This window comes from Haematobia irritans, chromosome 1 (genome assembly GCF_050003625.1).
Source record: "Haematobia irritans isolate KBUSLIRL chromosome 1, ASM5000362v1, whole genome shotgun sequence".
Classification (NCBI taxonomy): domain Eukaryota; kingdom Metazoa; phylum Arthropoda; class Insecta; order Diptera; family Muscidae; genus Haematobia; species Haematobia irritans.
Window position 1 is genome coordinate 132,271,320 of NC_134397.1, and position 11,270 is coordinate 132,282,589.

At 35.6% G+C, this 11,270-nt stretch overlaps 2 protein-coding genes across 2 annotated transcripts; both read right to left on the reverse strand.

Moving 5' to 3' along the window:
• Positions 1 to 891: 891 nt before the first annotated feature.
• Positions 892 to 2,092, reverse strand: LOC142231730 (uncharacterized). Its single transcript, XM_075302358.1, has 3 exons — positions 1,896 to 2,092; positions 1,361 to 1,832; positions 892 to 1,114 (listed from the first exon to the last, which is right to left on the reverse strand). The coding sequence occupies exons 1-3, from the start codon at positions 2,047 to 2,049 to the stop codon at positions 892 to 894; spliced, it is 849 nt and encodes a 282-aa protein (XP_075158473.1). The 5' UTR covers positions 2,050 to 2,092.
• Positions 2,093 to 9,013: 6,921 nt separating this feature from the next.
• On the reverse strand, positions 9,014 to 10,918 carry Sgsh (N-sulfoglucosamine sulfohydrolase). Its single transcript, XM_075291654.1, has 2 exons — positions 10,808 to 10,918; positions 9,014 to 10,727 (listed from the first exon to the last, which is right to left on the reverse strand). The coding sequence occupies exon 2, from the start codon at positions 10,685 to 10,687 to the stop codon at positions 9,113 to 9,115; it is 1,575 nt and encodes a 524-aa protein (XP_075147769.1). The 5' UTR covers positions 10,688 to 10,727; positions 10,808 to 10,918; the 3' UTR covers positions 9,014 to 9,112.
• Positions 10,919 to 11,270: the final 352 nt, after the last annotated feature.

The window sequence follows — 11,270 nt, forward strand, 5'->3', positions numbered from 1 at the left end:
TTTATAGAGATTTAACAAAAAAAATACTATTTTGGGTAGAATTATACCAACTGTGGCAACCGTGGTGGTAATACAAATTTGTATTCTAAGTTATATACGTTGCATATTCATGTTTTAAGATAATAAAGTACTTAGGACCATTTTTGTTTTGTAAAATTTGTTTAAATTTAATAAAAATTTTGTAGGGAAAATTGTTTGGAAATGTATGGGAAAGTAGGGAACTTTTTTATCCTTGTAGGGTAAACCTAACATTTTCCCTGACAATACTGACAATGAGCTATAGTCAGATTGAGACAAAGCACCCATAAACATGTACCCCTTAATTTTCTTAAATATGCAACTGCGGTTTACCTCCCAGACCTATATCAGTTACACCACAAATGCTTATGATTACTAATTCAGTAAGGGTGGTTTAGGGTATGATATAGTCGGCCCCGCCCGACTTTCTACTTTACTTACTTGTTTTTTTATGGAATTAATTTGTTTACCACGAAAATCATGCAAAATAGTTAAGGATAGAGACAACAGTCATAAAATAAGGCTAATTTCGGCCAACCGGGCGTACATAAATTACATTCTCGTTTCTTATATTTTTATCAATTAGAGAATAAAAACATATATTAATCATCGAACATCTCTTCATTGTTTTGCAAAATATTCCCCATCAAGATCTATACACTTTTGCATGCGTCTGAACCAATTGTCGAAGCATTTTTGCGACTCTGATTGAAATATCTCCAAAACATGTATTCTAAACGCATCAACCGCTTCTTCCGGTGTTGTTTTTTTTTCGTTATAACAATGGACAGAATAATCTAAGGTAAAATAAATCGGGTTTAACGTAACCTGTATTTTTTTCGTTATTCGGTACCAAATCGATGTTTTGAATTCTCAAAAATGCTGTTGTTTGAACCTATGTGTGATCCGTGATCCATCTTCGGCAGTTGGTTTCTCTGATTTCGTGTAACACAACTGGCAAATAACTGGTGGTGTACCACTCAAAAGTGGTACGATTGCAATATGACCAGTTTTTCGAAAAACTAACATGCGATCATTTGCTTGGAAGTACTTCTTGCGCGAGCAACTTTTGTCAACGTCAAGCTTTATGATAGAGCTACCAGTTGGCAGATTGCAACACTAGAGTTGCCCAATCCCGATATATAAAAGGCAACCCGCGTACTTCCAACACATTTTTCTCGTTTGAATCAATAAACAGTATGTCCACCCAAAACATTAGGTTATTTGAATTGATAACACTTTGTGTTAACTACCTTACATATGTACAAACAAATTGACCAAAAACCAACATTCACTAAATCGCATATATGCACTAAACTTTATTCACAATTCAGATATCTACTTAAAAGGATTGAAAAGATTACCAAAGAAACCATCGTCATTGAAATTAAAACCATTGAAAAAATTAAATTTCGATTTGGATGGAGAAGCCGTAGCTGTTGTGTCGGGTAAGGCCCATAAATTAGAACTTCCAAAGCTGTTGTCCATTAAACTATTGCCACCTGTAAAAGCACTTAAGTCTATAAGGGTTGGTGTGCGGCTACCACTATCCAAGGATGTCATCATTGAAGGGGTCATTGTAGGTGACGTACCCAAAGAATGAAAATCATCGGCCCGTCTTAGAAATGTGGTCGAAGGCATCATTGTGGGTGAACTAAAATAATTTCCTGAACTGAACCAACGTGTTGGATAATACATGGTACTTGGTGAGGAACGCAGATACATGGGTGTATGATAGAAGCTACTGGTGGAAGGCCATGAACGTTGATTATAGGAATTCATTTTTCCATTTCGATGTTGTCCATTGTTTGGACCTATGAACAAAAATGAAGGTTAGCTAATTCATTTATAATTTAGGTTGTTTTGCATTTTATTACCTTTCTTGAATGGGGCCTTTAGGCTGCTACCATTTTTCGATTTCCCTTGTTGCCTGGATTTTTTATGTCCTTGTACTGGTGCTCCTTGAACGAATTCTGTGACCAGCAATGATGATATAATCACAGCAATGCATATATATTTTAAATTTGTCATATTTAATATAATATTCAATCTAAAATGTTCACAGTTTTCTTTGGCTGAGAAAAGTCGTCTTTCTTTAACTGCACTTCACCATAAATTGATTAAGTAATTGGCTTTCTTATATAATAAATACTCGACTTACAAGTCTACAAAATGTATTTTTTAAAATGCAAGTACATACTCATAAGACTTTGAACTTCAAATTTTTGTTTGGCCATAATTCAAAATTTAGTCTCCCCTCAATTGGCAAGTGGCTTTCTTTAGGTTTAACAGAAGCCAAATTTGTGTTCATCTACATAACTCAACTCATAACCCACAACATAAACGTAGAGCTCTAGAGAAAGCAGAGCTACATTGAAAAGTAAGCTTAGCTTAGCAAATTGTAGCATATTTTTAGGCTCTACAATTTTATTCCATATTGTGGTATGATGATGATATTGCATGCGAACATTGCATTTTATACCCTTGTAATTACGCTATACGCCCAGAAAAAAAGTGCCTTCGAAACTAAAGGAAAAATTTGCATGAATTTAGTTTAGCCATTTTATTTTCATTAAGTTACATTTCTGTATATAGTAATAAAATTTAGTTGTTTCAGTAAAAAATCCTAAACAGAAAGCAGTTAGAAATAGTTCATTAACTACAATAAAGTATGGAATTTTATTATACCCTCCACCATAGGATGGGGGTATATTAACTTTGTCATTCCGTTTGTAACACATCGAAATATTGCTCTAAGACCCCATAAAGTATATATATTCGTGGTGAAATTCTGAGTCGATCTGAGCATGTCCGTCCGTCCGTCTGTGGAAATCACGCTAACTTACGAACGAAACAAGCTATCGACTTGAAACTTGGCACAAGTAGTTGTTATTGATGTAGGTCGGATGGTATTGCAAATGGGCCATATCGGTCCACTTTTACGTATAGCCCCCATATAAACGGACCCCCAAATTTGGCTTGCGAGGCCTCTAAGAGAAGCAAATTTCATCCGATCCGGCTGAAATTTGGTACATGGTGTTAGTATATGGTCTCTAACAACCATGCAAAAATTTGTCCATATCGGTTCACTTTTACGTATAGCCCCCATATAAACGGACCCCCAAATTTGGATTGCGATTGCTCTGAGGGAAGCAAATTTCATCCGATCCGGTTGAAATTTGGTTCATGGTGTTAGTATATGGTCTCTAACAACCATGCAAAAATTGGTCCACATCGGTCCATAATTATATATAGCCCCCATATAAACCGATCCCCAGATTTAGCTTGCGGAGCCTCAAAGAGAAGCAAATTTCATCAGATACGGCTGAAATTTGGTACGTGGTATTAGTATATGGTCTCTAACAACCAGGCAAAAATTGGTCCAAATCGGTAAATAATTATATATAGCCCCCATATAAACCGATCCCCAGATTTGAACTCCGGAGCCTCTTAGAGGAGCAAAATTCATCCGATCCGGTTGAAATTTGGTACGTGGTGTTAGTATATGGTCTCTAACAACCATGCCAAAATTGGTCCATGTCGGTCTATAGTTATATATAGCCGATTCCCAATCACACAAAAATTGGTCCATATCGGTTCATAATCATGCTTGCCACTCGAGCAAAAATAATCTAGCAAAATTTTATTTCTATAGAAAATTTTGTCGAAATTTTATTCCTATAGAAAATTTTGTCAAATTTTATTTCTATAGAAAATGTTGGCAAAATTTTATTTCTGTAGAAAATGTTGTCAAAATTTTAATTCTATAGAGAATGTTGTCAAAATTTTAAATCTTTTGAAAATTTTGTAAAAATTTTATTTCTATAGAAAATTTTGTCAAAATGTTATTTCTATAAAAAATTTTGTTAAAATCGTATTTCTATAGAAAATTTTGTCCAAATTTTACTTCTATAAAAATGTTGTCAAAATTTTATTTCTATAGAAAATTTTGTCAAACTTAATTATATACGTATGGACTACGTGGTATATATTATGGTATTAGGAAGTTTTAAGATACCTTGTCATCGGCAAAAGTTACCGCAACCCAAGTAATTCGATTGTTGATGACAGTCTTCAGTAGAAGTTTCTACGCAATCCATGGTGGAGGGTACATAAGCTTCGGCCTGGCCGAACTTACGGTCGTATATAAAGGGTGATTTGTTAAGAGCTTGATAACTTTTTAAAAAAAAAAAACGCATAAAATTTGCAAAATCTCATCGGTTCTTTATTTGAAACGTTAGATTGGTCCATGACATTTACTTTTTGAAGATAATTTCATTTAAATGTTGACCGCGGCTGCGTCTTAGGTGGTCCATTCGGAAAGTCCAATTTTGGGCAACTTTTTCGAGCATTTCGGCCGGAATAGCCCGAATTTCTTCGGAAATGTTGTCTTCCAAAGCTGGAATAGTTGCTGGCTTATTTCTGTAGACTTTAGACTTGACGTAGCCCCACAAAAAATAGTCTAAAGGCGTCAAATCGCATGATCTTGGTGGCCAACTTACCGGTCCATTTCTTGAGATGAATTGTTCTCCGAAGTTTTCCCTCAAAATGGCCATAGAATCGCGAGCTGTGTGGCATGTAGCGCCATCTTGTTGAAACCACATGTCAACCAAGTTCAGTTCTTCCATTTTTGGCAACAAAAAGTTTGTTAGCATCGAACGATAGCGATCGCCATTCACCGTAACGTTGCGTCCAACAGCATCTTTGAAAAAATACGGTCCAATGATTCCACCAGCGTACAAACCACACCAAACAGTGCATTTTTCGGGATGCATGGGCAGTTCTTGAACGGCTTCTGGTTGCTCTTCACTCCAAATGCGGCAATTTTGCTTATTTACGTAGCCATTCAACCAGAACTGAGCCTCATCGCTGAACAAAATTTGTCGATAAAAAATCGGATTTTCTGCCAACTTTTCTAGGGCCCATTCACTGAAAATTCGACGTTGTGGCAGATCGTAAGTCTATTCATGATGAAATGTCAAAGCATACTGAGCATCTTTCTCTTTGACACCATGTCTGAAATCCCACGTGATCTGTCAAATACTAATGCATGAAAATCCTAACCTCAAAAGAATCACCCTTTACTTGTTAATAATGATTTTTTCCGGGGTATAATAATTTACAACTGAACAAGACATTTTTATTCACTGATAACAACGCAACATGGCATCGAGCCAGAATCAACAGACTGCCTAGCCTAACCTATGGAACTAATTGAACTCCAGAACATGGTAATAAATACTTCATAGATGAGTCAAAGAAGGAGAGAATGAATTTGGAAGTGTGCGTGGTGGACCAAGTGTCTAATCCGGTTCTGCAGTTCTAAAGAAGAAGCTATGAATATGGTATGTCAGAAGCAGAGAATGAAGCCGACCCATTTTTGTCGGCGGCGGCTAACACTAAATTTTTGGTCCGGCGGCGGCGGCTTGACGGCTAAGTCGATATAAAATTGTCCATTCGGCGACGTAAAATCATTTTGAAGTTTTCCGAGTGAGATTAGTTGTACAACCAATCTACAATCAAATTTACATAGCATTCAAATTTTTTGAGCTAAATTTTTGCAAAATTATTATAGCAACTTGATACAGATGGAATTGGGTGGAAAGTTAAACATTTTGACAAAAATTAAAATTATTGTATAATAATTATTAATAAAGTTTTCTGATATAAATCAATCTTTTTGATTAATTGGCGGCTAAATTTGAGTCGACATATTCGGCGGCGGCATCGGATGGCAAAAATTGGTCGGCGGCGGCTAAAATCGGCGACGCGACTCGGCGGCTTCATTCTCTGGTCAGTAGTTATACTTAGAGAACGCAAGGCTTAAAGTAGAATTACATACCATTTTTTCAATGCGTACAATGCCTCCGATGATTGAAGAGTTGAAATTTCTCTTTGAAATCAAAAGCTCGAATAGTCTGCCGCAAACAGAAAAAAATCAACCCTTCTATCAACGCTCGGATTGACGCATGGTGTATAAATCAACCTTTATAGAGTCCACTAGAGTAGGTAATTGTCGGGAAAACCATGTATTTTGTCTTTGTAAAAATAATTTTCGAGCGGAGAAAAATATATGTTGGCAATAAGCATTTAAATGGTTCTCAAATGCCGCAAATATGTTCTATTATTTAAATTATAGAATTTGAGACCATTACATGGTCGGGCAAATCATGTACCTGACCATTCAACTTTTTTACTTTTTTGAGAGAAGAAACATGATTGTCACAATCATATTCGAAGAGAGAAAATGATATGATAGGAGCTATTTTTGCGGCGACCATGTAACATTTTCACCTGCAACCATGTTGGCTCAGTGAACATGGTTCTAAGAAAAATAAAATTATTCTCATCCAAAATGTTATTATATTGATAAAAGAATTTTGGTTGAATCAAAATACAATGGTCACGATCTAAAATGTTATGGTATTCATCAAACATGGTTTTCTTCCAGTTAAAAGAACATGGTCACAACCTAAAATGTTTTGATCTTTATGAAAAAAACTTTTTTCGTCGTCGAAAAAAGGACTCCACTTGAGAAAAGAAAACCCAAAATTAACTTTATTTATTTGTTTTTATTTATTTATAAACTAATTCATTGTTTATTTGTATTTATAATGTTTTCGTCGTCGAAAAAGGACTCCACTTGAGAAAAGAAAACCCAAACTTAACTTTATTTATTTGTTTTTATTTATTTATAAACTAATTCATTGTTTATTTGTATTTATAATGACACACTCTATTTTGGTTCAATTTCAACAATAAGTAATCATTCCATATTTACTTCGTGCCCATAAAATGTACCAACGCAGACATCATGTAACTGCAAATAAAAATAAATTATACCATATATCAAAATGCAGAACAAAAAACATAAAACCACGTGGCACTTCTGAATAAATAAATTAACACAAAACACAGTAATTCCATATTCTCCGTCCATTCCAAGAAACAATCAACACAAGACTGACGCGCAAAAAGAAAATCGTGTGTAGGTTAGGTTAGGTGGCAGCCCGATGTATCAGGCTCATTTAGACTATTCAGTCCGTTGTGATACCACATTGGTGAACTTCTCTCTTATCACTGAGAGCTGCCCGATTCCATGTTAAGCTCAATGACAAGGGACCTCCTTTTTATAGCCGAGTCCGAACGGCGTTCCACATTGCAGTGAAACCACTTAGAGAGCTTTGAAACCCTCAGAAATGTCACCAGCATTACTGAGGTGGGATAATCCACCGCTGAAAAATTTTTTGGTGTTCGGTCGAAGCAGGAATCGAACCCACGACCTTGTGTATACAAGGCGGGCATGCTAGCCATTGCACCACAGTGGCTCCCTGCTCAATGATTTTATAAAATTCTTTTCGCTGCAAAAAAATATAAAATTAAATGGTCACGAAACCAATGTACATGGTCTTTATGGCCATGTAATGGTTCTAGACATGTCTATACGTAACCTATAAAAATACTTTTTCTCTGCAAAAAAGTAAACAAAATTGAATGGTCAGGTACATGATTTTCCCGACCATGTAATGGTCTCAAATTCTATGATTTAAATAATAGAACATGTTTGCGGCATTTGAGAACCATTATTATTTTTTACAAAGACAAAATACATGGTTTTCGCGACAATTACCTACTCTAGATAAGCATTAAATTGATGCGGCAACCATGTCCAGACATGTTTTTTCTGTGCGTGTGTACAGCAAGAACGACAATAATGCAATGAGGTAAACCTGAGCCCAATCATATCCCGAGAACTACTGAGAGAGGTAAATATAAAACAGGGCGACGAACAGTAGGATCTTGAGAAAAAACATTTAGAAATATTCTCCGTCAGATTGGAGGAAGTTTTGAGACTACGTTGAAGGAAATGTCCACAATCTTTGGCCAAAATCTTTGTCCGAGTCATCTTGAGGAAAAGCTGTGACGTAAGAAAAATTGTTGATGATCATTTTTCAAAAATATCTAGCAACACGGACCTCATCACATGTGGCATCACCATGAAACATTTTTCCGCGATGATTTTTCCGTGAATTAAACTTGTTGGCGAAAATTTCCTCTTGCCGTTAACCGTCAAGGTATTCTGACGCGTATTTCGGGCTTCCAATAAGAAATGCATGTAACATACACAAGTATATATTGGCCTATCGATATGGTTTCTTTCTTGTTTCCGAGTGTTTTTGATACCAATATATCAGGAGGCCAGGCAACAACAATGCCGATGGCAACACTATCCCATTTTCCGCCAATGAAGATTTTAATTTGGCAACAATCTGCCAACATTCACTGTATTCCGTCACTTACTTCCCAGCAAAACAAGCGTCGCCAAAAAAGTAATGAAAATGTTCATTTAGGATCCGGAAGTGGTGCAAAATTGACGCAGAAGCGATTAATTTAACATGGGCTTGTCATAGGTAGAAAGTCCTCCGTTTCAACAGCCGTTGCACTGAATTTGCATCACTTCTTTAGGTGTGATCCGAATTCAATGTTTTGGATGTATATTAAAAAATTCTGTGATATTTTGTCGAATAAATAATTTTTAATAATTTTTAATGGATTCACAATTTTTTCAGATTGGAATTAGCATTTTTTTCGACAAAATTTAAATGATTTGTACCATTTTATGAATTCTTACTCTGTTTTTAACCTATTTGAAACAAAAAAGTTAAAATTACCCATTAAAAGTATGAAAAAACCAAGTTATAAAAAATTGAATTAAAAGAACTTCCTGAGTAGTTAAAATAAAGAACATCATTGGGAGTGCATCTTCTGGATGTGCTTTTAAAGTTGTGCCTTTGGAAGATTTTCCAAATTTTTTGCTGGGTTTAGGCTTCCCATAATAAATCTACGTTGTACTTACACACAAATTTCGCTACACACAAAAACAATTTTTGTGATTGATTTTTGTTTCAATTAAAAAATTTGTTGAACCAATTAAATTTTTAATTGAATATTTTTTAAAACTCAATTTTTTCTATGTAGAGGTGCATACCGGACCTTAGATTAAAAAGTTAAGTAATTTATTTTTATTAATTAATAATACATATTATGAAATACAATTTCAATGAAAAAAAATATATACAATCTTTTTTTGCGATTAAATCAAAACATATTTCTCATAACGAGTCAAAGGTTTATTCAACGCTTCATGACCCAGTGATAAACAAACTGGATTCTCTTTGAAAACTCCTTGGGCCTGCAATACAGCATGGGGAGCACAACGCCAAGGATCATTGGTATCAATTTGCCATTGTAACAAACGTTTTTGCAACATTTTAAAAGTACCCTTATACTTGGGTTTATCGATCAAGTTGAAACGTTCCAAGGAATCCCCTTTTACATCATACAATTCCCATTCGGGTCTTTGATAATAGCTCAAAAGATTCTTATACCATGGCAAGGACTGATGGTTCATGGTGGCATTGAGTATTTGCTGGAATGTTGGTGAGGTATAAAAATCTTGATCTATAGGAAAATATGACCAGTAATTCAGATTATGGATGAGTTTGTAACGACGATTGCGTATCATACGCATGGGATAGTCCATAGTAATCTCATGATAGTTATAAGAACCAAAGATGGCATCTTCTTCTTTTGCCGGAGGTTCCGATTGTAGTAAAGGTAGGAGGGATTTAGTATAACTAGCACTTGATGTAGAATTATCTTGAGTGATATGGAATACATCCAATATAGTGGGAAAAATATTCTGTAGTGAGATCATGGCCGCTGTAGTATCTAAATTGCGATCTTTCGGGTTTGGTGATTTCATAATAAAAGGTGATCTAATACCATGTTCATAGAAATTGGTACGACCCATTGGAAATGGAGGACCATTATCGGAAGTAAATATAATCAAGGTGTTCTCTGTCATGTCCATATCTTGTAATGCCTTTAACATTAGGCCCACGCCTTGATCCAAGCGGGACATGGTCATATATTGAGCTGCCAATTCTTGTCGCACCACATCGGTATCTGGTAAATATGCAGGCACTTGAAGATTACGCCAGTCATAGTAGATGGGCTTCCAATCTGGTATAGTGCCCATACCCTCCTCTCCAGAACCCCAACGTTCACAGAATTCTCCATATTGTGGAGTTATATGACCACAACGGTGGGGATCATGAAAAGCCACCATTAAAAAGAATGGCTTATTCTCTGTCTTTGCCCGTGTCAGAAACTCTCGGGCATAGTCTTTCATACGAGTAATATTTCTTCCAATTTGATTGATTGAATGCTTCTCTTCCGTTTGCTCGTAGTCGAATTTAAAATCCTCGCGTGCACCCACATGCTTTTTTCCTATTATACCACTAAGTATGGATCCTTGGGATTTCTCCCTTAAGACATTAGGTAACGATCGGGTACCGGGTAACACATTAAAATTATGAACACCCTGATGAAGACCATACATACCACTGGCATGGCTCACCTGCCCAGTGAGGATTTGGGCCCGACTCGGTGAACAACTGCTTACCGACGTGAAGGCATTGTTGAAAAGTAAACCTTGACGAGCTAATTTATCCAAATTGGGAGTTTGGCAGTATTTATTGAGATAAGCTCCCATCTCGAAACCAGCATCATCGGCCAATAAAAGTAAAACATTTTTTATATCACCCGCTGTGACCAAAGTTCCGGTCACAGTGAAAACCATTAAAAACTTCCAAAAGACATCCATTTCATGAAAAATTAGATTTGAACGCTTTCTTTGTTATTTTCTATTGTGGAGTAAAAGAAATGTACAATATTTTTTTTAGTATTATTTGTTCATGGTTTTACCAAATACCAAATTACGCACCTGAAAATCCGCTCAATAAACCATTCTCCTTTACCGGCAAATCTAGACTGAGCGCAATTTTACAATTCAAAGTGGATTGAAATACATTTTTTTCTTACGCTATGATCTTAAAAAGCTGTTATGCCTTTCTCTTTCCATGCAGTTCTTTTTTATGGTCTCTATAATTGGATGGGGGGTATATTAAGTTCAGTCTTCCATTTGTAAGAAGTTGTATTTTCCGACTAAATAAGAAAAAAGTGTTGATATAGTATTTGATGAGATATATCGCACAAGCTATCTAAACATCAAATTGATTTTTCTTAATATCTATTGTCCGTATTTATTACTAAATAACTACAGAATTGTAGTAATTAATTAGCTTGTGTGAAAGATTTAATTCAAATTTTTCCTACAGGAAATAGGAATGAATGTATATTGATTGATTGACGTCGTCGACTGGCAAAAAAATCGTCGCCAGTGGCTA

What these genes read in the sequence shown, in the direction of transcription:
- LOC142231730 (XM_075302358.1), bottom strand. Translation starts at nt 2,049, where the DNA reads ATGACAAATTTAAAATATATATGCATTGCTGTGATTATATCATCATTG. An exon ending in AAAGGCCCCATTCAAGAAAG is followed by an intron (nt 1,833 to 1,895) that starts GTAATAAAATGC and finishes TTTTGTTCATAG; the next exon opens with GTCCAAACAATGGACAACAT. An exon ending in AATCTTTTCAATCCTTTTAA is followed by an intron (nt 1,115 to 1,360) that starts GTAGATATCTGA and finishes GCCAACTGGTAG; the next exon opens with CTCTATCATAAAGCTTGACG.
- Sgsh (XM_075291654.1), bottom strand. Translation starts at nt 10,687, where the DNA reads ATGGATGTCTTTTGGAAGTTTTTAATGGTTTTCACTGTGACCGGAACT.